The 25,579-nt window shown below is 36.0% G+C and overlaps 1 protein-coding gene across 1 annotated transcript in view; it reads left to right on the top strand.

Annotated features, from left to right (window-relative positions):
- Positions 1-21,414, top strand: part of MRC1 (mannose receptor C-type 1) — a 96,928-nt gene extending 75,514 nt beyond the window's left edge. Inside the window, exons 22-30 of the mRNA XM_055332445.1 lie at positions 595-761; positions 4,152-4,254; positions 7,483-7,715; positions 9,492-9,657; positions 10,497-10,646; positions 17,172-17,285; positions 17,820-17,984; positions 19,115-19,156; positions 20,279-21,414. Of these exons, the coding sequence (XP_055188420.1) occupies positions 595-761; positions 4,152-4,254; positions 7,483-7,715; positions 9,492-9,657; positions 10,497-10,646; positions 17,172-17,285; positions 17,820-17,984; positions 19,115-19,156; positions 20,279-20,529 (1,391 nt within the window). The 3' untranslated portion in view covers positions 20,530-21,414. The remainder of the gene's footprint in view (positions 1-594; positions 762-4,151; positions 4,255-7,482; positions 7,716-9,491; positions 9,658-10,496; positions 10,647-17,171; positions 17,286-17,819; positions 17,985-19,114; positions 19,157-20,278) is intronic.
- The last annotated feature ends 4,165 nt before the right edge of the window (positions 21,415-25,579 follow it).

Here is a 25,579-nt window from a genome sequence, read left to right on the forward strand (position 1 = left end):
ATTGGGTGGCTCTTTTGGTTTGGAAATCCAAAGTAGTGATAATGTGACAGCCTAATGCTTCTTGTTTTGACAAGTAGGTTTCATTTTTAGAAGTTTTCTGGATGAAGCACCCTGTTTGCCCCCTCATTATTATAATCAGATTGTCTTATTTAAAGAATCAGGACACCTGCAAACTCATGGGATGACTGTGTATGAATTAGAAACAGTGCCTCTTCCTGCAGGATGGCAGGCAGCCACAACCCAGATCGGGCTGTATGAAATGGAGCACAGGGCCTGGGATGGATTTCAGCCACCCTGTCCCAGTTCCCCACTGCCCTTGGGCAGGGCACGGCCTGCACAACTATCTGCAGCGGCCCGGATAAATACCTAGACTTTTATTATACGAAACTTTCCAAAGTACAAAGTGAAGTGATAACGTGATGTTAGGTTAGAATGTGTTTGTTTTCATGGTAAGTGCTTTGAAATCATAATAAAGACATTAATCATGTACTCAATGTTTTAAAATTACGTATTTTGAACATTTTCCGTAGTTTGAGTATCTTCCTCCCCTCCCCCACCAAAGTTTAAAATTACCCTGTGGAACTTTCTTTTCAGCATTTCTTACCTATCACATGAAGGACTCCACTTGTAATGCCTGGATTGGGCTGAATGATGTGAATTCAGAGCACACATTCCTTTGGACGGATGGGCGAGGAGTTCATTTTACAAACTGGGGGAAAGGTTACCCTGGTGGAAGAAGAAGCAGTCTTTCCTATGAAGATGTAAATATCAGTTTCAGGTCACCTCTCCATGCACTGTCAGCCTACTTAGAGTCATCATATTAGTGATTAATCTGTGAAAAATCTACCAGAGTTTTCCTTGATCTGGTTCATTCTTGTGGATCTTAAGTGTTTTAGATTGAGCCAGCCTCGAGGGAAGGGGTGTAAATTCAGTTATGGACTCTTCAGCTTGTGGGGTAGGTGGTGGCGGTCTCAATGGATGGGAAAGCCAGCTCCAATCTGGGCCTATGTTGCAGTCAGTATGTACACTTGAACCCAGAGTTATCAATTTTAGCTGTATCAACTGCCTCTAAACTCTCGAGGCTTGTATCATTAGGGGTGTATGTCTGGCAGCTGCTGCTACTTTTTTCTTTAAAAGATTCTTATTTATTTATTCATGAGAGTCACAGAAAGAGGCAGAGACATAGGCAGAAGGCGAAGCAGGCTTCCTGTGGGGAGCCCGACGTGGGACTCAATGCCAGGACCCCAGGATCAGGACCTGAGCCGAAGGCAGACGCTCAATCACTGAGCCACCCAGATGCCCAGCTACTACTACTTCTAAAGATAGAAATTATCATGATTGAGTTACCACTTGTAGAGCACTTACTGTGTGCCACTGTGCTCGCTGCTCTCATATATTAACCTAAGAGACAGATGATTGTTTCTTTATTTTATTACTTTTAATCTTGTATCATTGGACAGTCAACCCATCAGTGTTAAACACCGCACTAGGCATTGAGGAAAAACATGAAGAAACAAAAGATTTTGTTCTTGTCTTAAAGAAGCCCACACTTTTGTTAGACTACAAGTCTTCCACGGGAAAGAAGATGGTGAGAAATGCAAGGGTGTGATGGCAGGATCAGTTATAAAGCCCTGTAGTAGTTAGGAGGAAAGAAGCTTACTATGGGATAGAGTGATCTAATCTGTCAGTTCTTATCTTTCATTTGATGCAAAGAAGGAATATGAGAAAGAACCAGCTACGGGTCTCTTCCTCAAGAGGTTTAAAACAATGATCGGGAAGTTGGGTGTACGGGGTGGGAAAGGCCATGCTAAGTGGGCAAGGTGAATAGTCTTCAGGAAAAAGACACCAGGTAGGGCTGGGCAGGAGTACATGACTTTGGATATAACAAGGCTTTTATACAGAAAGGAAGTAGGAGTAAACATTGAAAGGTTGATGCAGAATTTAGAGAAATTTAAATGCCCCATTTAAATTGGACTTTGTCAGATATGCAGCAAGAAAAGGTTAGAGCAGAAAAATTATCTGATCACAATGGTGCCTTTATAATAGCTAATTGGGTTAGCTCTGTGTAAGGCAGATACATTTAGATGATGGGTTGGTGATTTTCTGTGGAGAAATAGTTTGAATCTTCATTACGTTCATGAAGGCTAAAAATTTAGTGAAGAAATTCAAGCAGAATGGAATGAGGCAAGGTTTGCTTAGAAAAATTTCTGGATGAGACATGAATTTTGTGTAAAAATTATTATTGCTCAAGTGGTTTTTGTTTGTTCATTTGTTTTGAGAACATAAAGACAAGCAAAAACAATAAAAGCAAAATCTGTAATTTCATCATCCAGGAAAAAACAATTTTGTTTTGAATTTATTTGTAGACTTGTTCTTAGTATGTGAAAAATATAAAGTTTATCTCACAAAAATGTAATCAAAACACACATACTGTGTTGTTAACAATTTCTAGGACTTGAAAAATGAAGAGGATTAAACACGGTGTGATAAAGAGAGTGTGAGAGAGCTTTTCATATGTCTTTTGTAGTGGAAACATACTTGCTCTGTACAGGTTTTCTGAAGTAGAGCGTAGGGTGTAAGCCAGGGTAATGGAAGATAAGAAAAGCTAAGAAGGAAGATGGGAATGAGTGGAGCATGTAAATGCAGGATCAGGAGTTCCTGGGGGTTGAAGTTCATAGGATAATGAGGCTAGAGGCATGGAGGTCACAAAGGCAGTTGGTGCAGCATTGCAAGCAGTGGTAGCTATGGATCAGGGATTAGGGGGTTAGAGCTAATGCCTGGGGTTCTTTCCATCTTTCTGCTCTACATCATTGGTATGTTGGTTTAGCTCTTCATTACTGCATGGTAGAGAAGTTCCAGTCGTTCTATCCAGTCAGAAAACACCCAATCTTCCTTCCTTTGTGGCTCTTTATCAACAAGAAACCCTTCCTTGGGGGCCACTCCTGCTCACAGCATGCTTTGCATTCCTCACTTGTTGAAAAGCTGGGTAGTGCAGTGACTAAGGCCTGTGCTAGGAGCTTGAATGCCTGGAGTTTGAATCCTAACTCTTATTTATTAGCTGTACAACCTTGGGCAAGTTAACCTGTGCCTCAATTAACCTGTGCCTCAGAGCTCTCAGCTATGAAATGGGCGTACTCATAGTACCAACCACATCGGATGGATGTGAGTTTATAGGAATTAATACATAGATGGTACTTAGAACAATGCCAGATATTATAGGTGTGAGATATAATTATTAGAACTGATAGGTTAAAGAAGCCCAACATGTAATAAATCAAAATCTTCATCTGAAACACTGGATGAACACTTTGGCAGGTGCAGATCTTATGACTTTTTTATTTGCTTTGGCTCAGACTATCCTATGGAAGCTTGATATTGCAAACATATTCACAACAAAAAATAGAAAACTCTTTGCAGCCTGGCATACTTCCCTGTAAGATTGCAAATAAGATGGGAAGCTTTCTAGCTACATGCCAACAATTTGGTCTGAATCCATAATGATATTTTATGAATTAAATTAGCAATAAAAAATATAGATTATATTTATTTCCCTTTAACAGTAGGATACCTGTTTGGGGGTTTGAATCATGAGAATTAAGATGGAGAAGACATTGTATTCTAACATTTGATTGCTAAATTTTGATAGGGATTAATGTAATTTCTGATGGCAAAGTTTCTCCAACCTGTCTCTAAAATTATTCAAATCTATCTGACTTTTTAATTAAAAACAGCAAGAGTTCAGGGGTGCCTGGGTGGCTCAGTCAGTTAAGCATCTGCCTTTGGCTCAGGTCATGATCTCAGGGTCCTGGGATTGAGCCCCCACATGGGGCTCCTTGCTCAGTGGGGAGCCTGCTTTTCCCTCTCCTATGCCTTTCCCTGTGGCTTATGCTCCCTCACTCTCTATTTCTTTCTCAAATAAATAAATAAAATCTTTAAAAACAATAGCAAGAGTTCACTGTGAGAGATCCACATAGAAAGTGTGAGCAGTTGCGTGGAAAGTAAGGGTGAATTGGCCAGAACTGTCAATGAATTAGGATGATGTCTTTAAATTTGGTGGTTGGGAATGAGGGATTTTTTTTGGCTTATTAATTTATTTAAACAATTGTTGATTCACACTGCTCCCCCCCCCTCCTTTCTCCACAAATGTACAGGCTGACTGTGTTGTTATTATTGGAGGGAAGTCAAGAGATGCAGGAAAATGGATGGATGACACGTGTGACAGCAAGCGGGGCTACATTTGCCAGACACTTCCTGGTAAGCTGTACTGAACCTCGCCGTCCCAAAGAGCTGAGGTTATTTAACAGTCTAAAAAAATGACCTTCTCAATTTTGCTGTAGACCTTGAACTGCTCTAAAAACATAAAGTTTTATTTAAAGAATGGCCATTGCCTTGCACATTGTTTCTCACCTCAATCCATGTGTGTCTGTAACAGAAAAAAAGGGTGACACCTATGACCTTGTCCTGGGTGTACCGCCTCATCCGTTACAAACATTTTGTGCAGTTTACACTTGAGGTTGGAACTTTTTCTAGCCTCATTAGAAGTTTAGGATGGTACACCATTTAAAAAAATGTCACAGTAAGAATATTACAGTTCTGCTTGCATAATTTGAGAACCATTGGCACAGAACATTATATAGCTCCATTGGTTCTGTATTCTCTGCCTTTAAAAATGTAGATATCTTTTTTTTTTTTTAAGATTTTAGGTCATCTCTCTACCCCACATCGGGGCTCGAATTCACAACCCAGAGATCAAGAATTGCATGTTCTACTGACTAAGCCAACTCTGTATCCCTAGATATCTGATTTATGTTTCTTTCATATCTTAGGAAGCCCTATAGTTACAGAAAAATAAAACAGAAAATGTGCATAGTTACTGAGTCAAGATTATGTTTGTACTTTAGCCTCCAGTGAAAGAAGAATACAAATGTCTTCCTATACAAAAAGGGCCAGAAATTAAAAGGTGGTTTAGAAAGGAGGAGGTAGGGTGGGATGGGCTTCTCTCATCCTGAGCACAGCTCTTAGAGTGCGAATTGGAAGGTACTTGTTTTTCTGCATCAAACTGATTTTTCTACATTCTCTTGGGAGTCAGGGAACTAAGTCAACTCATAACAATGAGTGGAAATCACAAGATATTTTTGGATGATTAAAAAGTACTGTAGAAATTCTAAACTCTCATTAATTCAGAATTAATTTCATTAATTCATTAATTTATGTCCAGGACATGTTGCTTCTCCCTCTATGCTATGTCCTATGGCACCAGAATCTCAGGCCACCAGAAATGCCGAACATGCCATCCGTGCCTCTGTTTTGAAGAAAGGAAGAAGTATCCTTCCAGGAATGAATAGTGACCCACAAGCTTTTTGAAAATCTTTCTCTTCTTACCATAAGTGATAGAAATTTGCCACTCATCAAAACTTATTAAAAAATAAATATTGGTAATCATATTAGCATACTCATTCATGTTTTTATTCATATCAATGAATATAAAACCCATCATTTAAAAAATATATAATACCTGTTCTTTGTTGACATTTCTGAAAGTGCAGAAAAGCACGAAGGAAAAAAGTACCCATGATCAAACCACCTGAAAAAAACCTCCCAGTATTTTAGTTTAGTTTTTCATTATAATTGGTTTATGAATGTTTTAATAAACAAGCAAATTGGACAGATGAGTTGTTTCCTAATTGCACATAGCCTTCCAAGAAACTTTTAAGCTTTACGTCAAGCCTCCTCTGCCACTTTTAGTGCTCCCCAAATTTTCCAGTGGTTTTAAGACAAATTCAGAGCTCCTCAAGTTGGGAAATGGTGGTTATTCAGTCTCTACAAGCTGTACCATTGGAAGGGTGCTGGTCTGGGTCTCTTGGTTTAATGATATTCTTCTACCAACACAAGGTGGCAGCAGCAGCAAAAGAAAGGGGAAGCTGCCCCGGCCAAAATAAAGTCATTACCATACTAGGCATAATCAAAACCAGGTTTGGCATTGTACAGTGACAGAACAAGGCAGATGGTAGATTAGGTCCGTATATAGTGGAGCATGTCTGAGAATTAGCCAAGACAAAATTGGTAGGCAAGGACATCTAGAATCCTAGACTAGGGATTGGCAATTTTTTTTTTTTTTTTTTTTTTTTTTTGTAGAGAGACACATTATAAATATTTTATCTGTAAATGTACATTCTCTGTTGCAACTACTCAACTCTGCTGTGATACTAGGCAATCACAGACAACATTAAATAAGTGACCGTGGCTGTGTTCCAATAAAACTCAATTTATGGACACAAATTTGAATTTCATACAATGTTGACATGTCACAAAATCTTTTTCTTTGAAATTTTTTTTTTTTTTTTTGGTCCAGCCATTCTTGGCTCATTGGCTACAAAAACAGACAACAGATTTCACCTTATGGTTGTCATTTGCTAACCTCTCACCCTAGGCCATCTATTAAGGGGCCCAGAAAGAAGGTCTTTTTTTTGGGGGGGGGTCTTGACAGTGTCACAAAGAATGGGTGGGCCCAAAAAGCCTTTAGAAACCCATGCTAGAAGACTGAGGAAGAGTTCAGAAAGTCAAAGTGACTCTGGCTTAGAAGGGCTCCAGCCCCTGAGTCAGTTTGGTTGAGATATGAGGGTACAGGATGAAAGGCATTGATAATCATCAGTAGGAGAAAAGCCTTATGCTGGGATAAAGGTTGAATGAACCCAGAGCTGGTATCTGGCCTCATGCCAGAACTTAAAGCAGTCTCTTCAAGGTACTTTATGAACAGGTTGAGTCAAATAGATACAAATAGATGCAAATTCATGCATTGGGTGCAACAGATGGAGGAGGGGGAAGAAGATGGTTGATAACCTTGAAATATGCCCAAGATGGTAAAACTAAAGATTAGTAATGACAGGATGATAGATATTTTTAATTGATGGAATTTTTAAACATTTTTTTAAATTTTTATTTATTTATGATAGTCACACACAGAGAGAGAGAGAGAGAGAGAGAGAGGCAGAGACACAGGCAGAGGGAGAAGCAGGCTCCATGCACCGGGAGCCTGACATGGGATTCGATCCAGGGTCTCCAGGATCGCGCCCTGGGCCAAAGGCAGGCGCCAAACCGCTGCACCACCCAGGGATCCCTAATTGATGGAATTAAACTGTGTTGTTTCTTTCATTCAGATACTAGATCTCATTGAATTTTCAAGCCTTTTGGGGTTTTTTTTTTAATATAGTTTAGAAACTTGATTACATATCTTTATTAATGATCTAAATACAGTTTGCAAATTATTTCATTCAACCAGACATACTGGTTAAAAAAACAGAGCTTTTTTTGGTGTTTGGTATGAAATGACTCATGGAAATATTTTTAGCACCTGATGGTTTAGATTTATGCTACCCTGATTATTTTTATAATATATGAGATATGGTAATAGATATAATGTACCATTAACACTCAAAGTAATGTTTATTGATAATGCTAATAAAAACAAATCTTTTATTCCAGACTCTTCCTTGCCTAATTCTCCAACAACAATTCCAACAGATGGCTTTATTGAATATGGGGAAAGTAATTATTCACTCGTGAAATTAAAGTTAGAGTGGCATGAAGCAGAGAAGTATTGCAAGCTTCACACTTCCCTTATTGCTAGCATTCTAGATCCCTATAGCAATGCATTTGTATGGATGCAAATGCAAAGATTTAATGAACCTGTGTGGATCGCCCTGAACAGTAACTTGGTAAGATACTGGAAACATGAGTGACTTGACATGATTGATAAATTGTGATTAAGCATGATTCTCTTTCTGTTCATTCTGTTGAATATTTACATAAAATCTTTTACATGAATCTATTTTAAATAAACTTAATTTAAATCTATTTATTAAATAAATCAAATTATATACTATAAAATGTATTTAAATTTAAATTAATTATATTAATCAATCAATTAAAATAAGTTTTATTTCTTTATTTATGTCTTACATATAACTGCAAGACGCTGAGCTAGGCAATGTGAGTGATGCTAATGTGAATTAGATCCAATCTTGCAAGGATCCAATGCCTTCAAGGATTTAGCAAGCTAGTGCTATGTGTCAGAAATCAAACTAAGATTTATATAACTTATATTAACTTTAATTCTGCTTTTGAATGTTAAACTTAGATTCTGCATCTAAGCCTTTTTTATTAACTTGTTTCTCTCTAGTGTCATAATTATAGCTGTGCCATGGAAATTAAGAAACCAGATCAGAGGCATAGTTCCTAGATGATGAGGATACTTTTTATTTTCTGTGGCAAGACATTCTAGAGTTATCAGTCCTAAAGTTGTGTGAAGAATTTCACTGCAGTCAATTCTCTGTGCTCCATAAAAGAAAAAGGCAGGTTGGCAGAGAACTGGGGTGGGGGTGGGGGCACAGAACTAAGAGTGGTGATGGAGTTGCCAAAATATTCTTAAAATGAGCCTTCTCTGATGGTCTGTGACCCATCCATCCTCCATCCACTTATCTAGTCAGCCAGAAAACTTCCTAGTAGAAGAAATAGAGATTTCTACAAGTAACTAAGAGAGACAAGATCAGAAAGGTTGAAGAGAAGTCTATAAAAGTGCTTAAAGAGGAGAGGAAAGGGATCGGTTGAGTCAGAAAAGAGGGCCAAGAAGGCTTCTTAGGGAAAGTGGACTTTATAGATATGGTCTGGGATGGTGGAACATAAGGAGTACTAAGATGAGAGAAATGGACAGAAGGAGATAAAACTGGAAAGTAGGTTGATGTCAGATTTGATAGAGCTTCTAATGCTGTGCTACAGAGATCAAAATGTACACTTTATGGGCAGAGAACTTCCTAAGTAGGGAACTGAATATTTAAAAGTAAGTAGTTCCATAATGATTTCTGTGATTAAGCTTAGGCAGGACATTTTTATGTCTATGTTGACTCTAATTTTAGTAATTAATTCACTTGATAGTTCACTCATTTTCTTCTTATAGACATGGTCACAATTCTCTCATGAGTTTGAAATAGGCTTTTATTTATTTTTAGAATGATTAAACAACATTTCCACTATACCGACATTTATAATTATTTTTATTTTTTATAAGATTTTATTTATTCATGAGAGAGACAGAGAGAGAAGCAGAGACATAGGCAGAGGGAGAAGCTGGCTCCCATGAGGAGCCTGATGTGAGACTCAATTCCAGGACCCCCCGACCACAACCCAAGCCAAAGGCAGACACTCAACCACTGAGCTACCCAGCTGCCCCAACATAGGGGTTTTTTTAAGTCTATGTTTTACAAATTAGCTTTCAAGGATGTCTTTATGGAGAAGTCCAAGGGTCTTTATAAAAGATAGGTGACATTAAACTGAATTTAAGTTGGTAGAAATGATTTATAATGTCCTTTTTGTTCTCAAATGTTGAAGATTTGTCAAATCACAGTCTTAAATATACTTCTACTCCTCACTTGGTTCTTTTGGTGTTTTCTAAATAAACAAGACTCCATGTTAATTTTTTTTTTTTGTCTTTGCAGACCAATAATGAGTATGCTTGGACAGATAAATGGAGGATGAGATACACCAATTGGGCTGCTGATGAGCCCAAATTGAAATCAGCATGTGTTTATCTGGATATTGATGGTCACTGGAAGACAGCGTATTGCAATGAAAGTTTTTATTTTCTCTGCAAAAGATCAGATGGTAATCAAATACACAAAGCCAATCAAGGGATCTGATATTTTCTCAATGAGCTAATATACACACCATTATTGGCATTATTAAACCGTAACATGTCTTAGGTATCTTAAGAGTAAGATAACAGAACATATCCCTTCACCTAATGAAAGGCTGACTTGGTAATAAACAAATATATAAAGAGGCAAATAATGGAGGTCGAAAATTTTCTTCATTGCTAGAGTTTCTTTGCACTTTGTAGATTTTTGAATTTTTATTGTTGAGATTATCCTCTGAATCTGTGATGTCAGATTTGTCAGGAAATTATGATGACTTTTTATGTTGACAGCACAACTGTATCAAAATAGTTTTATCAGAATCCATATTGATTAAGCAGAGTCAGTGATTTATGGCTTTAGCTTTCTTAGAATACAGTCTTAGAAGTGGACAGGGATAAAGTTCTAGAATTTTCATGGTCACATTTCGTTATATCACAGACATCAGTCATAGCTAACAAGCGTTAATAGGGGTTAGGGTTCCAGAAAAGAGTGTCTTGAAGGGGGACACACTTTGCAAATTATATTTAGGTGACTTTTTAAGGAACGTAACATCTTTGTAAGTATTTATAGATCTGCCTTCTTCATTATGACTGTGATTTCTACTCTACCAGAATACAGTCTATTGAAATATATTTAAAATGAAAACAAAAGGATAAAGTAAAAAGAACACCCAGTAACAAAAAATGGCAGATCCAAATGATTACCATTAGAACTTTTTACGAATAATGATTGGCGATGAAATTTTTCTTAGCTGCTAATATAGAAGCCTCAGGTTTTATTTTATTTTAAATGTCATTTTATTAACAGAAATCCCTGCCACTGAACCCCCACAACTGCCTGGCAGATGCCCAGAGTCCGAGCACACAGCATGGATTCCTTTCCACGGTCACTGCTACTATATTGAATCTTCATTTACAAGAAACTGGGGTCAAGCGTCTCTGGAATGCCTCCGAATGGGTAAGTGTCACATTTACTCTAAAAAATCCCATAATCACCTATTCTGGACTACCACGATACGAACAACACTGTACATTTAAATCATATGGAATGCAAAAATACCTGTTTATTTTTCTCTGTGTTTTATAACAGAATGAATAGTCAACATCATGTCCCACACAAATATAATTTATAACATCGTGGACTCAAAATTTTAAAGAATTACAGTAGAAAGTAATCATCTGCTGGATAAGTCTTCCTTACTTTCTGTCCTAAAATTCTCAATTGTTGGGATTGTCATTCTCAGTTGTAGAGTGTTGTGTTCAGCTCTTATCACTATAAGCTCAGGTTCGACAAATGCCCAAGAGTCATTTGCTTTACCATTAATAGAAAAGCCTTTAGTTCTGATTATTTTATATGTGAAGAAAGACAAAACAAAACTCAAAAAGACATGACAGAGATGGATAATTTTCCTCTCAAAATAAAAATGTTAAAATTAATTTTTCAGATTGCATTTAAAAATACTTAATTAAATCCTACTTTTTAAAAAACTGTTGAATTATTCTTTTTTAAATTTTGATTATGTTGTATGTCATTGTTCTTTATCCAATAGTGATATATATATATTCATACAAGAGCTTTATTCTCATTTCCTAGAATTCATTCAAAAGTCAACCTTGGATTTTGTTTTTTTCCTATTAGGCTTTTTTTTCCCTTTAGCTTTATTGAGGTATAATTAATATATTACATTATGAGACATTTAAGGTGTACAGCATGATGTTTACATCATTTACAACATGATGATTTGATACAGGTTTACATTGTGAAGGGATTATCACCATCAAGTTAATTAACATATCCATCATATCACATATTTAGTGTACAACATGATGATTTACATCATTACAACATGATGATTTGATATAGGTGTATATTGTGAGGGGATTGTCACCATCAAGTTAATTAACACATCCATCATATCACATATTTACTTTTTTTTTTCTTTTCTGGTGAGAACAGTTAACTTCTACTCTCTTGGTAAATCTCAATTATACAATACAGCATTATCAGCTGTAGTCACTATGTTATCCATTTCTATCCCAAAACTTTATTTATCTTATAAGTGAAACATTTTACCCTTTTGCCAGCATTTCCTTATTTTCATGCTCTGTAGTATACCATTTAAATTTTCTTATTAATTATTTACTATATATATAGTTTATTTCCTTAATGGTTGACCTGGGGCTGATAATTACCACTTGAATATGCAACAATCTAGTTCAGATTAATATAAATGTAATTTTAATAATACATAAAATTTTTGCACTTATATAAGTCTATTCCCTCCACAATGCTTTGTGTTATTACTATTGTCATACAAACGTATTTTATATATTGTATGCCCATCAATACAGATTTATAATTATTAACTTTATGTAGTTGTCTTTATATCATGTAAGATTTTAAAAATGAGTTATAAACAATAAATAAATTAATATGTCATATTCTTACTTATGTAGGTGCCTTTACTAGTGCTTTTTATATCTTCATGTGGATTTGAGTTTCTGTCAAGTATCCTCTCATTTCAGCCTTAAGAACTCTCTTTAGTATTTCTTGTAGAGTAAATCTGCTTGTGATAAAATCTCTCCATGTGATCATTTCTCTCCATTTTTTTGTATCTGGAAATGTCTTAATTTTCCCCTCATTTTTGAAGGATAGTTTTGCTGGATAGAAAGTTGTTGGTCAATAATTGTTTTCTTTCAGCCTTTTGAGTATCTTATGCATTGCCCTCTAGCCTCCATGGTTTCTGTTGAGGAATCAGTGCCAGTTTTTTTTTGAGGATCTCTTGTGCACAATGAGTCACTTCTCTCTTGCTGATTTTAAGAATCTCTGTCTTGACAGTTTGCAATATGAATTTCCTTGCAATTATCCCACTTGGAGCTTAAATAGATGTGGAATTTCCTAGATGTATGCATTAATGGGTTTCATCAAATTTCAGAATTTTTGGCCATTATTTCTTAAAGTATTCTTTTTGCTTTTCTTTTTCTTCTCCTTCTCAGACACCCATTATGTATATTTTGATACACCTGATTATGTCCCACAAATCTTTGAGGCTCTGTAAGTTTTTCTTTTTTTCCCCCATCATTCAGACTGGATAATTTCAATTTACCTATTTCCATGGTTTTTGGTTATTTCTTTTGCTTAACCAAAGCTGCTGTTAGGCTACTCTAATAAATTTTTCCTTTCAATTGTTATAATTTTCATCTCCTGAATTTTAAGAAATAATTTCTATCTCTCTCTCTCTTAATATTCCATTTGGTGAGACATTATCTCATACTTTTTTGTTCATTTTTTACACATTTTCCTTCATTTCTTTAACATAGCTGATTCAGTCTTTGGTAAACTGAAGGTGTGGCTTTCTCAGAAACAGTTGATATTGACTGCTTTTTTCCTTGGGTATGGCCCATAATTTCTTGGGTTTTTTGTTTTTTGGGTTTTTTTTTCATTTCCTGTAATTTTTTGTTGAAAACTAGACATTTTAAATAATATGGGCAACTCTGGAGATGAGATTCTTTCTATTCCAGAGTATGCTGTTGTTGCTGTTTTCTTTTTTTTTTTTTTTCTGGTTTAGTGATTTTCTATCATTAATTCTGTAAAGATTGTATTCTTTTTCATGTGTAGTCACTGTAGTCACTGCTTAGCTAGTTTAGTGGTCAGCTAATGATTGGGAACAGATTTCTTAAATTCTTAAAACTGATATGTTTCCCAGATTTTACTAAGGGACTCTGCCTGAAAATACTGCCTTCTACACTCATTCAGCTAGCTTACAACTCTGTCTTAGTCCTCACTTCCTGTTTGTGCAGACCTCAAGGTCAGCCAGGGGTGAGAGCTTGGGAATCCCTCAAATTTTTCATAAGCAGGCATGTAGTCCTGGGTGTGTACACACTCTAGTGCATGTCTGTGGCCTTCTGGATTCCCTAGAATGGATCAAAGTTTTTTGGAGCTCAATATGGTCATTTTATTCCCATTTTTCCTTTTATGCTTTTATTCTTTGTTATCCTCTTTTCCTCAACTGTGATCCCTGCCTCAGGTGTCTATGATGTTAGACAGTTGCCACTGATAGTTTTTGAAAAATTCCCTCAGAAAGAAGGCTGTTTACACTGTTGGGTTTTGAATTAGGACAAGCAAAGCCAAGCTCTTCAAGTGAGACTTTCCACAGAACTGTCAGAGAGATAAAATAATGGAAATTTTTTGAATTGAGACTTTGAAAAAGCTCCAACCCCATTCTGACTATTCCAATGGTTTCTGGGCTGCTGGTTTTCACTGTGATTTGGGTGCCAATTGTTTTTAAGGTAAACAGAAACCTGAAGATAAGGCAATGAAATTAGAACAAGTTAAACACCATGAATCTCACACTTCATCCAAAGATTGAATATTTTTTATATAAATACCTCCTGTATTGTTACAACTGTTACTTAATTTTTAGGGGTCTGAAATTTTTCAGGGTTCTTACCACTTTTGTAGAGGAGAGGATTTTGATGGATACTTACTCTGCCATTCTTTATGGTGTCACTGAAGTCTGCCTTGGAATTTTTTAATTAAAAGTTTTTTTTCCTTCATGTTGCTAAGTGTTTTTTTTAAAAAAAACTTGCAATGAATATGGGAAACATTTTTTTCAATTTTAGGTGACTATGTTTTCCTGTAAATAAAATAAATGATTCTCATTTATCAAAGCACGTCACAAATATTTTGAAATGATTAGTATCTCTGAAATATATTAAACAATGGAATATATAATTATACAATAAAAGCAATCATCAAGAGGATCAACCAGGACGCAGTAACATGGGATGCAGGCACATGGTTAAGTGTAGGGTTTGAGATTCAGAATGCCTGGATCATGCTATGACTCAGCTCACTACTATCATTGGGATCTTGACCAATTACTTACCTTCTGTAATTTTCATTCCTTATCTATAAAGTAGGGTAACAGTAGTGTTCATTTAAAAGGTGGTTGTAAATTCCTAGTGAGATCATACTTGTAAAGCCCAATGTGAAATGTCTGGCGTGAAGTGCTTAAAATATATTAGTTGTTATTATTATAAAGCTATATATTTTACTATAAACTCTAATGCTGACACTGAGTCAACCCTAATGTAATGTGAGATGTTGATGCCATAGTAATCTAACCAGGCTTTCAGTTTTCCTCTCTCTTTTTACTTTGTACAGTCCTATACCTAACAACAGGATTAATAATTAATTCTGCTGCCTAAAAAAAACTAAGTGTTCTTTATCACTACCCTGAATACCAATCTCTTTCCATCTACAATGAGGCCTAACTCAAGCCTTTTTCACCTGTTAACCAGATTAGTCCAGCCAAACAGACATCTCTTAACACTCTAAGTTCCTCGCAATAGTCAGATCTATCTTTCCATCATTTGTCTGTATCATATCATCATAAAACAGATATGGAGGAATCCATGTATCTGTATGCCATGTTCTTAAAGAAGCTCTATTCTCCCCTCTCTCTGTCTCTTCTCTTATTCCTTCTCTTCTTGGAATTATTTTTTATTCTTTCCACTTGAAATCCTATGCTTCTTAATATCTTAAATTCTGTTTTCTCCATGTTCCCCTTTAGTTATTCCACCTAAAACAAATCTCCTTATTTGACATGTCAATTACATATTGTATTTATTTTCTCTTGTAATACATCCATCTATCTCCTGATAGTATAGTGTAGATAACATAACCTTGTTAGGACATACTCTGTGATGACCTGAATAGACATTTTTCCAAAGAAGACATCCAAATGGTCAACAGACATGTGAAAAGATGCTTAACATCACTAACTATTGGGGAAATAAAAATCAAAGCCACAATGAGGTATCACCTCACACCTGTCAGAATGGCTAAAATCAAAAAGAAAATAAATAATAAGTGTTGGCAAGGTGTTGCCAAAAAGCAACCCTAATGCACTGTTGGTGGGAATGTAAATTGATACAGCCACCATGGAAAACAGTATGGAAATGTATCAAAAATTAAGAATAGAACTATCATATTATCTAATAATTCCACTATTGGGTATTTACCCACAGAAAACAAAAACACCATCTCAAAAAGATATACGCACCCCACTGTTTATGGCAGCATTATTTATAATAGCTAAGACATGGAAGCAACTAAGGGTACATCAGTAGATGAATGGATAAGGAAAACATGGAATATTACACAGCATAACAAGGATAAGTTTGTGCTTTTTCTGAGAGAACATGCGTAGCCTAGAGGGTATTTTGCAAGTGAAATAAGCCTAAAAATACCGTATGAGTCCACTCATAAATAGAATATAAAAAAGAATCAACAAACAAAACTCAAAATCAGATCTCTACATACAAAGAACAAACTGGTGGTTGCCAAAGGGAAGGGGATGTAGAGGTTTGGGCAAAGTGGGTGAGGTGGGGGAAGGGAGAGATACAGGCTTCCAGTTATGGGATGAGGAAGTAAAGGAAATAAAAGCAGAGCATAAGGAATGCAGTGGTATTATAATAGTGATGATGGGACAGATGGGAACTACACTTGTGGTGAACATAGCGTAATTAATGTGTAAACTTGTCAGGTCACTAAGTTGTATGCCTGAAACTAATGAAACATTGTGTGTCAGATATTCAGATATATTCAAATAAAAGAATTCACTCACACACCTGTCACTATACCCAAACCCACACTCAAGAGGAGGCATGTTACATAAATGTGTAAATATTAGGAGGCAAGGATCAAAGTGAGCCATCTTAGATTATGTCTACCCCAAAAGTCATGGCCATAATTTGAGTATGAGATGCTAGTGGCCATTCTTAAGGTAGAAGTAATAGAAACAGAGAGAAGCAGGCAGATGTGACAAATATTTAAATAGGAAAATCAGCAGAATTTAGGCACAGGCATCAGAAAAGGTGGAAGTCAAGAATGACTCTCACGTTCAGACTTGAGCAAGTGGGAAGATGCTGCTGCTTGCTAATATGCAAACAGCTACAGAGAAATAAGATTTCTAGGCAAAAATGTTATGCATTTCCTTTTGTACATGTGGAGCTTGAAGTGCCTATGAAACATTAAAACAGTTTTCAGAAAGAAAAAAAAAAGAAAAGACACATTGTCCTACTGGTCTTTGCATATCCTGCCACAACTCATTCAATGCTTGTACAAAAATTATGCTTAAAAAAACATTTTTTTAAGAGAGAATCTTAAGCAGGCTCCATATGCAGCATGGAGCCCAGTGCAGGGCTCAATCTTATGACCCTGAGATCATGACCTGAGCTGCAACCACGGGTCAGCCATTTAACTAACCGAGCCAGCCAGGCACACCCTGAAAATCAGATTTTCAGAAGGGAAACTGAAATTTTGAGAAGTCAAATGTCCACTCTTTGAAATCCTTCACCTTAAGTGGAGATGTTGGGGTGATTTTTGTTGCTCTAGTTACTATCAATACTGTCCTTATAAAAATATTTTTCGTTCCTTAAATGCAGTTCCATCACATTGTTTTTTTATACTTTACAGGTTCCTCTTTGGTTTCCATTGAAAGTGCTGCTGAATCAAGTTTTCTGTCCTATCGAGTAGAGCCACTTCAAAGCAAAACCAACTTTTGGATAGGATTGTTCAGAAATGTTGAAGGTGACTCTGCAGAACAATAATTTAATAACAAATATTTCAAAATGTTCTGTGCAAAACAAGTTTTCTGTTCCAGAAAGTCTTGCCTTAAATAATGATTGATTTGTGAAGAGTTTGAAAATTCAAACTTATATTTTCATTTAAAATAAGAACTGAAATTTTAAATGACTCACATGTTATGCTTTCTTGAAAGTTGTTGGTTAAAAGAGTGTTTTCTGTAGCTAAGGTAGTTTAAGAAGCTTGAAAAAATAGTTTCTATCTTTTGCCAGAAAAAAAAATTAGGGAAGGATAAAGCATATCTATTTGTTCTATGTGGGAATACATTTTCAACTAAAGCTATGTGAGAAACATATTCTTTTCTGTTGTTTTCTCTGTAGCAACTGGTCATTATTATGCTCTTGCATACTAAAAGTCTAGTTGTAAACAACTATTGATTATAATATGATACAAGATGCATAGAAATTTTGCATGAATAGCCTGAATTTATTTTAGAGTGACTTTTAACTTCTGTGTTTATTGACTTTATTTGATCATCAGGAATGTGGCTTTGGATAAACAACAATCCAGTCTCCTTTGTCAACTGGAACACAGGAGATCCCTCTGGTGAACGAAATGATTGTGTGGCTTTGTCTGCATCTTCTGGATTTTGGAATAACATTCACTGTTCTTCCTACAAAGGATATATTTGTAAAAGACCAAAAAGTCAGTAAGAATTTTCTTTGCAGTACACATGTTCACAGGCCAGCATTTCTTTCAGATATTAGGGGGTCATGTGTGGGATTATAATACGATTATAGGTCTTTTGCAAACTTTCCCCCTTTGTAAGTGAAAAATCCAATCTGCCCTAGTGATCAGCTGTTGGCTGCAGCTCCAAGTGAGCATACTCTGTCTTCTTAGCTGATGTAATGATTTTGGTCTATCAGTACATTTGGGAGGGAATGCCCATGCATATAGACTGTGGAGTTCCAGGCGGTTTGGAGAACCAGCTTAAAAGTCTTACAGCATAAAAGGAAAAGGGGTTAAAATAGTCATTTCCACTAAACCAGAAGGGATTAGGGTTCTGCAGAGGAATCAGAACTTAGTATAGAATAAATCATGTAAAACCAATTAAATCTCCTTCTGAGATTAGGTGGCAGACCATGTAAGGACAGGGATTGGGGGAATTAATAGTGTTACATACCCGTGATGTGGTACTGTCTAGACGTTAAGACTATTTTTATGCCATTCCACTTCACACAATATCCTTCCCAAAAGATGAAATTATTAATTAGATAATAGATTTAAATAAGTGAGTTAGATAAATTAAGAGTCTATCCTCAGTAGATTTTATTATTTTGGAATTGTGTAGCTCTTCAGGCTTTTAAAACTCTGTTTGAGACACTTTGGTGCGGCGTTAGAATCTTATTTTACTTTTCATCCCAATGCCTTATGGTACTTTAGGCTTCAAAAACAGCTAGATTAGAATACGTTATTTTTGGATAGATTGGGTAAATTTTGAGGGTCAGTATCAGTGGGTCAAGTGCAACTCAGTGCATTATATTTTCAGAATTTTCATTGTATTTAAACTCCTATAGCTCTAGGATTCTGATGCAGCATGCATGGATGGATGGTTGGACAGATGGACGGATGGATAGATAGATGATAGATACATATATATGTATATATGTCTCGTAGATTCTATTTATGTATCATCTATTGTCTATCCATATATATCATACCACCCATCATGAACCAAATATGGAGGATTCCATGTATTTGTGAACCACATAATAGTCACTATCTGCATGCAATTATTATGGGTTTTTGTAAGTAATTATTTTTTTATTTCACAGTTATTGATGCTGAGCCTACTCACACATTAATTGCAACAAAAGGTAAGACCAATATGAAATTTTAAGTTCTCTGTTAGTAATATATCAATATGGTTTGCTCTTTTAAAAAACCATAATGATCCCTTCGTACACCCCCTGTACTCTCCGTAGAATTGCTTGGGCTACTTTAGCCTTTGCCATTGCGTCATCAGTCTTGCTTGAATGATGCTCTAGGAAAGCAGACCTTAGAGTCAGGTTGGTGTTTTTAGTATATGTGGGGCCAAAGCAAGCACTGGATTGGTGTTTTTTTTACCATAGATATTATTGAAGACATTGCTGCATTACAGAGGTGCCTTGTGAAAACCCCGAGAGAGATTTCTCTCAGGAATCCTTGTGGGTTTTTTACCTTTTTAAAAAGCAATAGCTTAAATTTTTTTTTATAGACAACTTGAATCAGGTAACTGATCTTATTTCACCAATTTTGTTGGCAGCTAAAAAAACTCAAAGTATGATTTATGGTTTGTCTTCATCCTCTTTATTAACCTCCTGGGTGCTGTTTGTTAACTAGTTATACTCATGAGCTCAGATTCCCACTACTCTTGTTTTCTCTTTTCCCTAATTTTCTCCCTTGCATTTTTAAAAAAATCATCATAATCACTATTCTCTTTATCTTCATATGATGTATTTGTGAACAGCCTTAAATTGTTTTGAAACAGGTGTAAATATTTTAAAACATTGATTAATTGGGGTGCCTGGGTGGCTCAGTGGTTGAGCATCTGACTCCTGGTTTTGGTTTGGATTGTGATCTCGTGAGTCGTGGGATGGAGCCCTGTGCAGGGCTCCATGCTCTGTGAAAAGTCTGTTTGAGATTCTCTCTGCCCTTTCCCCCTTACTCTCGCTCACACTCACTCTCTCTCTCAAGTCAATAAACCTTTAAAAAACAAAATAAACATTGATAGATGAAATATTCCTGCAGCTGTATAATAATCTTAATATTGAAAATAATCCTTTACATGGACTTGTTTTCATGCCCTGCATTTCTATCTGACAAATGTCAATGAATATTGGACATGAAAGGACACTGATGCATTTTAGCCTTCCAAAAAAGAAAGTTGTACTCTTCTCCATAGTGTTCTACCTTTTGCCTCCCTCCACCTTTATCCTCATGGTTTTATTTATTTCTAGCTGACCCAAGGAAGATGGACCCTTTCAAGCCGTCTTCCAGCGTGGCAGGAGTCGTGGTGATGGTGGTCCTCCTAATCATAACCGGTGCTGGCCTCGCTGCATATTTCTTTCATAAGAAAAGACATGTGCACTTACCTCAAGAGAACACTTTTGAAAACACTCTCTATTTTAACAGCAGATCAAGTCCAGGAACTAGTGACACAAAAGATCTCGTGGGCAACATTGAACAGAATGAACATGCAGGCATCTAGTATCATAATGTGATTTAGGTATTTTTGAATTTTTAACATGATAACTAAAATGTTAAGGTCTTTAATTCAATGTGATTGTTTCCTTTAAAATTAGTACTGTATTGAACTGGCCTGTCCTTTTTCTTTGCCTAATTGAAGAAATAATTGCTCATTTTCTAGCCTGGCAAGGTATATTCACGAAAGAAGAATAAGGATATTGACTACCACTTTAAAAAATATCTTAGGTGAATACACAGCACAAGAATGCCAACATTTAAGCATCACTGATGTGCAGCTAGTGTCAACCGCCTGTGGATTAGGAGAACCCCAAATACCTAAGATTTCTGAAATAGTTTAAGGAGCTCCCGAAGAAAGAAATGTTACCTATTGACTTGTAATTCAGTAATTAGAAGACCATTGATGAAAAAATCAAGTACAGATATCCTCAGGTGGCATGAAAATTTAGTCACTTTTTTCTCTTACCAATCTTGATGTTTTACTTCAGTTATTTGGAATTATATTTGTACACCTGCAGAAAGAATGAGGCAGCTGAGAATCTTGTTTGCCCGGAGCAGGGTTTTCCAGGCTGAATCTTGCAAATGTGTTCTTTGTCCTGTTATATGTATGTATATCAGGAACGCAAAGATGTGACATAAAAATGTAAATTTGCATAACTGAATGTACTTAGATAATGTGAAATAAACATCAAAGACAAGGTCTATTTTTAATATATTTGTATCTTGGTGATCTTGGTAAATGTAAAATTTCTTTTAAGTGTGACTTATTTATCTATTTACTTGATACTTTACTCTGAAAATAAACAGTATGATCAGCAAGAGGAATTCTTTAAACCCTCCATCTATTTGGAAAAAAGATATGTCGCTAAAACACCAGGTATAAAATGAATTTTTTCTCATAGTGACTTGCATGATTTTCCCAGATCTCCCTCTGTAACACTGATTCAAGTCAGAATTCAACAAAGGCACTGCTATTGAGAATTAGGTTTCTAAATATCTTTTTTTCACTTTAATAATTCTTTTTTGCCTTAAAAATGTTGCCTTAGATAAAGCTTCCTGTGCACTATGTAATACTTTAGAGATTTTGCATCTCATACACATACCACACTATCAGTTCATCCTTGCCTTTGTCAAGGGATTGGTCCGGGGCGGGAGTTCCTTACCTGAGGTCTCCAGATGGGACACCTTGGTTGGTGTTAAGAGATCTAGGAACGTCCAAAAATTGCATGCAAAGTGCTGTACCAATTTGTGTGTGTGCATTCTTTCTTTTTTTCCTGGGAAGAAAATAGCAGATTTTTGGGTAAGTCTGTAATTCAAAAAAGATGAATAAACTGAACATTGGGTTGGAATAGGATGGAGTTTCTAATACCCCAACTCAGATGAGTAACAGGTGGAAAGAAATGGGAAGTGACAGGCAGTTCGAGAAAAGCCCGCTGAGCACAAAGGATTCCCTCTCATATCTGAAACAATAGAAAACATATTGTTTTTCATTTTCTTGGTAAGAATAAAGCATATTTCATTTGAAGAAGTTCCAACAGGAATGATGGCTGTAGTATCACAGCTGTGAATAGTGAACTATATATAATAATAGTGAACTATATATATATATAATATTAGTGAGCTATATATAATAGTATATATTATATATACTATATATATATATACCATGTTATATATAGAATATATGTACTATATATACATATAATTTTATTATATATTTTATATACTATAATTTTATTTCATTATAAATAATTATTTTATTATACCATATTTTATTATATTATTTTACTAAATTATATTATATTATAATTAATATATTTTATTTTACTATTATAATTAATTTTATACTATAAATACATTATGATTAATGTATAATATATGTATAGTATATATAGTATGTATTATATATACTATATATACTGTGCTATGTGTTATATATAACATGTATTTATTATATAATATACTACGTATACTAATATATATTATACATATTATATATGTTATACTATATATAGTATAATACATGACATATGTATAATATATATTCTCTCTATATATATCCCTTTCCTAATATATATATATATTTTACCTCAAAATACAAGAGTGAATTGGAAATATAAAATAAGGAGAAATACATAAAAGAACATGATTTAAAAATTCTTTACAGAAGTCACTTTCATTATAACTCAGAGCCATATCTTCACAGAAGATACTTTGGACTTCAAACATGTATCTCAGACCTAAATGTCTTACCTTTTCAAGAAGCAGTCCATATTTGGTAGAGTGCTGAGCATTATATTTTACATTCACATTGTCCACTCAAACATACAATCAAATAGTTAAATCATTTATACCTACACAGGTATCCAAATATACTCCTAAAATATCAAGGATATTTTGTGGTTGGGGGAGAACAGTTTTGGTTTGGGTTGTTGAAATTGAGTTGTTTTGTTTCTTAACCAGAAAATTCTATTTGGTGGATTAAATGTATAAGTACTCTACTCAGTGGCTTTGCACTTGCTTCAAGTTTGGATCAGAATCCAGCAGCTGGAAGATGGAAGATTCTTAAGGATATCCCCTCCCCGCCCCCCCCCCCCCCCCCGTTGAGTACAGACAATGTGAATAGCTTGGAACTTGAACTCTAAAGCTAAAATTGATATTTGCAGAGACTTATAGACTCTTAATTTACTTTTCAGTATTTGCTAGTGTGCCAAGTTATATATTTGCTCCTTCATCCTTCAGATGTTTCTAGAGCATCAGTTACATGTGCCAGGCATTGAGTGACCCCCTGGAGATTCAAATATGGGTAAGAAGCAGTGCTTGTCCATAAAAAGTGCACAGCCTAGTGGAGGTCTAGACACAGATCATTTTATAACAGTGGGTGGTTACACTGGTAGAAATAGGCTTCAGACATTTTTTTAGCTTGGGATACCTTGGTGGTTCATGGTTAAACATCTGCCTTTGGCTCAGGTCATGATCCTGCGGTCCTGGGATCGAACCCTGCATCGGGCTCACCACTCAGTGTGGAGTCTGCTTCTGCCCCTGCCTCTCCCACTGCTCATGCTCCCTCTGTCTCTCAAAGAAATAAAATCTTAAAAAATTTTCAGCTTTATTGACATATAGTTGACATATAACATTGTGTAAATTTAAGATGTATGACATAATGATTTGATATATCTGTATATTGCAAAGTAATGACTAAGGTTAGATAACATATCCATCACTTCACATAATTATAATTTGAAATATGTCTCAGACATTAATGGAGCAGTGACAGATGCAGACACAGTTTCAGCAGTGCAAGAACTGGGTTTTGCGGGTCTGCAGCATTCACTTTGGAGGGTGGGGCTCTTGAAGAAAGATAATACAAAAAAACAGGTACGAAAAGTGAAAATGTATTCAAAGTGAAAAAAGAAATGTGAGAAATTACAATTTTTTTAAGTTGGCATCTACAGCAAATATCATAAATTCAAGATAATTATGCTTGTTTTTTAATTATTAGCTACCTGATATACTTTGCATTGGTTTTCTAGCATCTACCATCACAAGATACCATGGACCCATGCCTTAAACCATGGAAGTTTATTGTCTTTCAGCTTTCTGACAGTTTATAGTTCTGGAGGCAGGAAGACCAAGATCACGGTGCTGGCAAAGGGTGGCTTCCTCTGATGCTGTCTCTCTGGGTTGCAGATGACTGCCTACTTGCTACCCTTTCCTATGTCTTCACTCTGTGTGCAGGGGTTCCTGGTGTCTCTACGTGTGTACTACCTCTTCTTTTATTTTTAAAGATTTTTATTTATTTTGTATTCATGAGAGACAGAGAGAGAGAGGCAGAGACATGGGCAGAGGGAGAAGCAGGGTCCTTGTAGGGACCCCAGTGCAGGATTCGATCCCAGGACCAAGGCATCATGACCTGAGCCTAAGGCAGAGGTGCTCAACTACCAAGTCACTCAGACATCCCTGTCCTACCTCCTCTTATAAAGATACCAGTCAGATTGGACTAGGTCATACCTCAAAGACCTTGTTTTTTAACTTGGTACCCTCCCTCAGGATCTTGTCTTTCAATACAGTCACATTCTGAGGTACTAGGGGTTAGGGCACCAATATTTGAATTTGGGGGGAGTGGGGGAAAACAATTCAGCACTTCTTTTTGATTGTCCCTTGTATTTGTCAGGGTTTCCCAGAGAAACTGAACCAAAGGATGTGGCTGTCTGTCTACCCGCCATCTATTTATCTTTTTATCTACTTAGTTATCTAAATGGAGAAAGATATATTGTATTTTATTTATTTTGTCTTAAAGATTTTATTTTTTTTATTCATGAGAGACACAGAGGGAAGGGGGACAGAAACACAGGCAGAAGGAGAAGTAAGCTCCCTGTAGGGAGCCCGATGTGGGACTCAATCCAGGACCCCAGGATCATGCCCTGAGCTGAAGGCATGAAGGCTGAAGCCACCCAGGCAACCCAAGAAAGAGATATTTTAAAGAAAAGGCCACGCAGTTGTGGAAGTCTGGTAAATCCGAAATGTACAGGCTAGGTGGACAGGCTGAAGACCCAGGTGCAGTTTGAGTCCAGAGGCAGTCCGCTGGCAGACTCACTCAAGGAAGGTCAGGCTTTGTTCTGTACAAAGGCCTTCAACAGATTAGACAAGCCTCACCCACTTGAAGGAGGGTAATCCGCTTTGCTCAAAGTCCACTGACTCAAATGTTAATCTCATCCAAAATAACTCCTTCATAGAAACGTCCAGAATATGTTTGAGCAACTATCTGGGCACCATAGCCAAACAAGTAGACACATAAACCATCTCCCCCCTTTATGGCAATGGTTTTTGCAATATTTTTTTATGGAGAGAATAGAAAGATAATGCAGTCTTCAGCATGATAGAATTTTTAAAAAATTCTTTGATAGTTTATAGTTCTAACTATATAACCTGTTATTGATAATGTATACATTTTAGAATTATGAGCAAATATGAAAAAACTCTTGAATTTCATTCATCTACAAGCACTAATATGTTAGGGCATTTATTTTGAGTTCACATGTATGTGCATCAAA

This window comes from Nyctereutes procyonoides, unplaced genomic scaffold (assembly GCF_905146905.1).
Source record: "Nyctereutes procyonoides isolate TBG_1078 unplaced genomic scaffold, NYPRO_anot_genome, whole genome shotgun sequence".
Classification (NCBI taxonomy): Eukaryota; Metazoa; Chordata; class Mammalia; order Carnivora; family Canidae; genus Nyctereutes; species Nyctereutes procyonoides.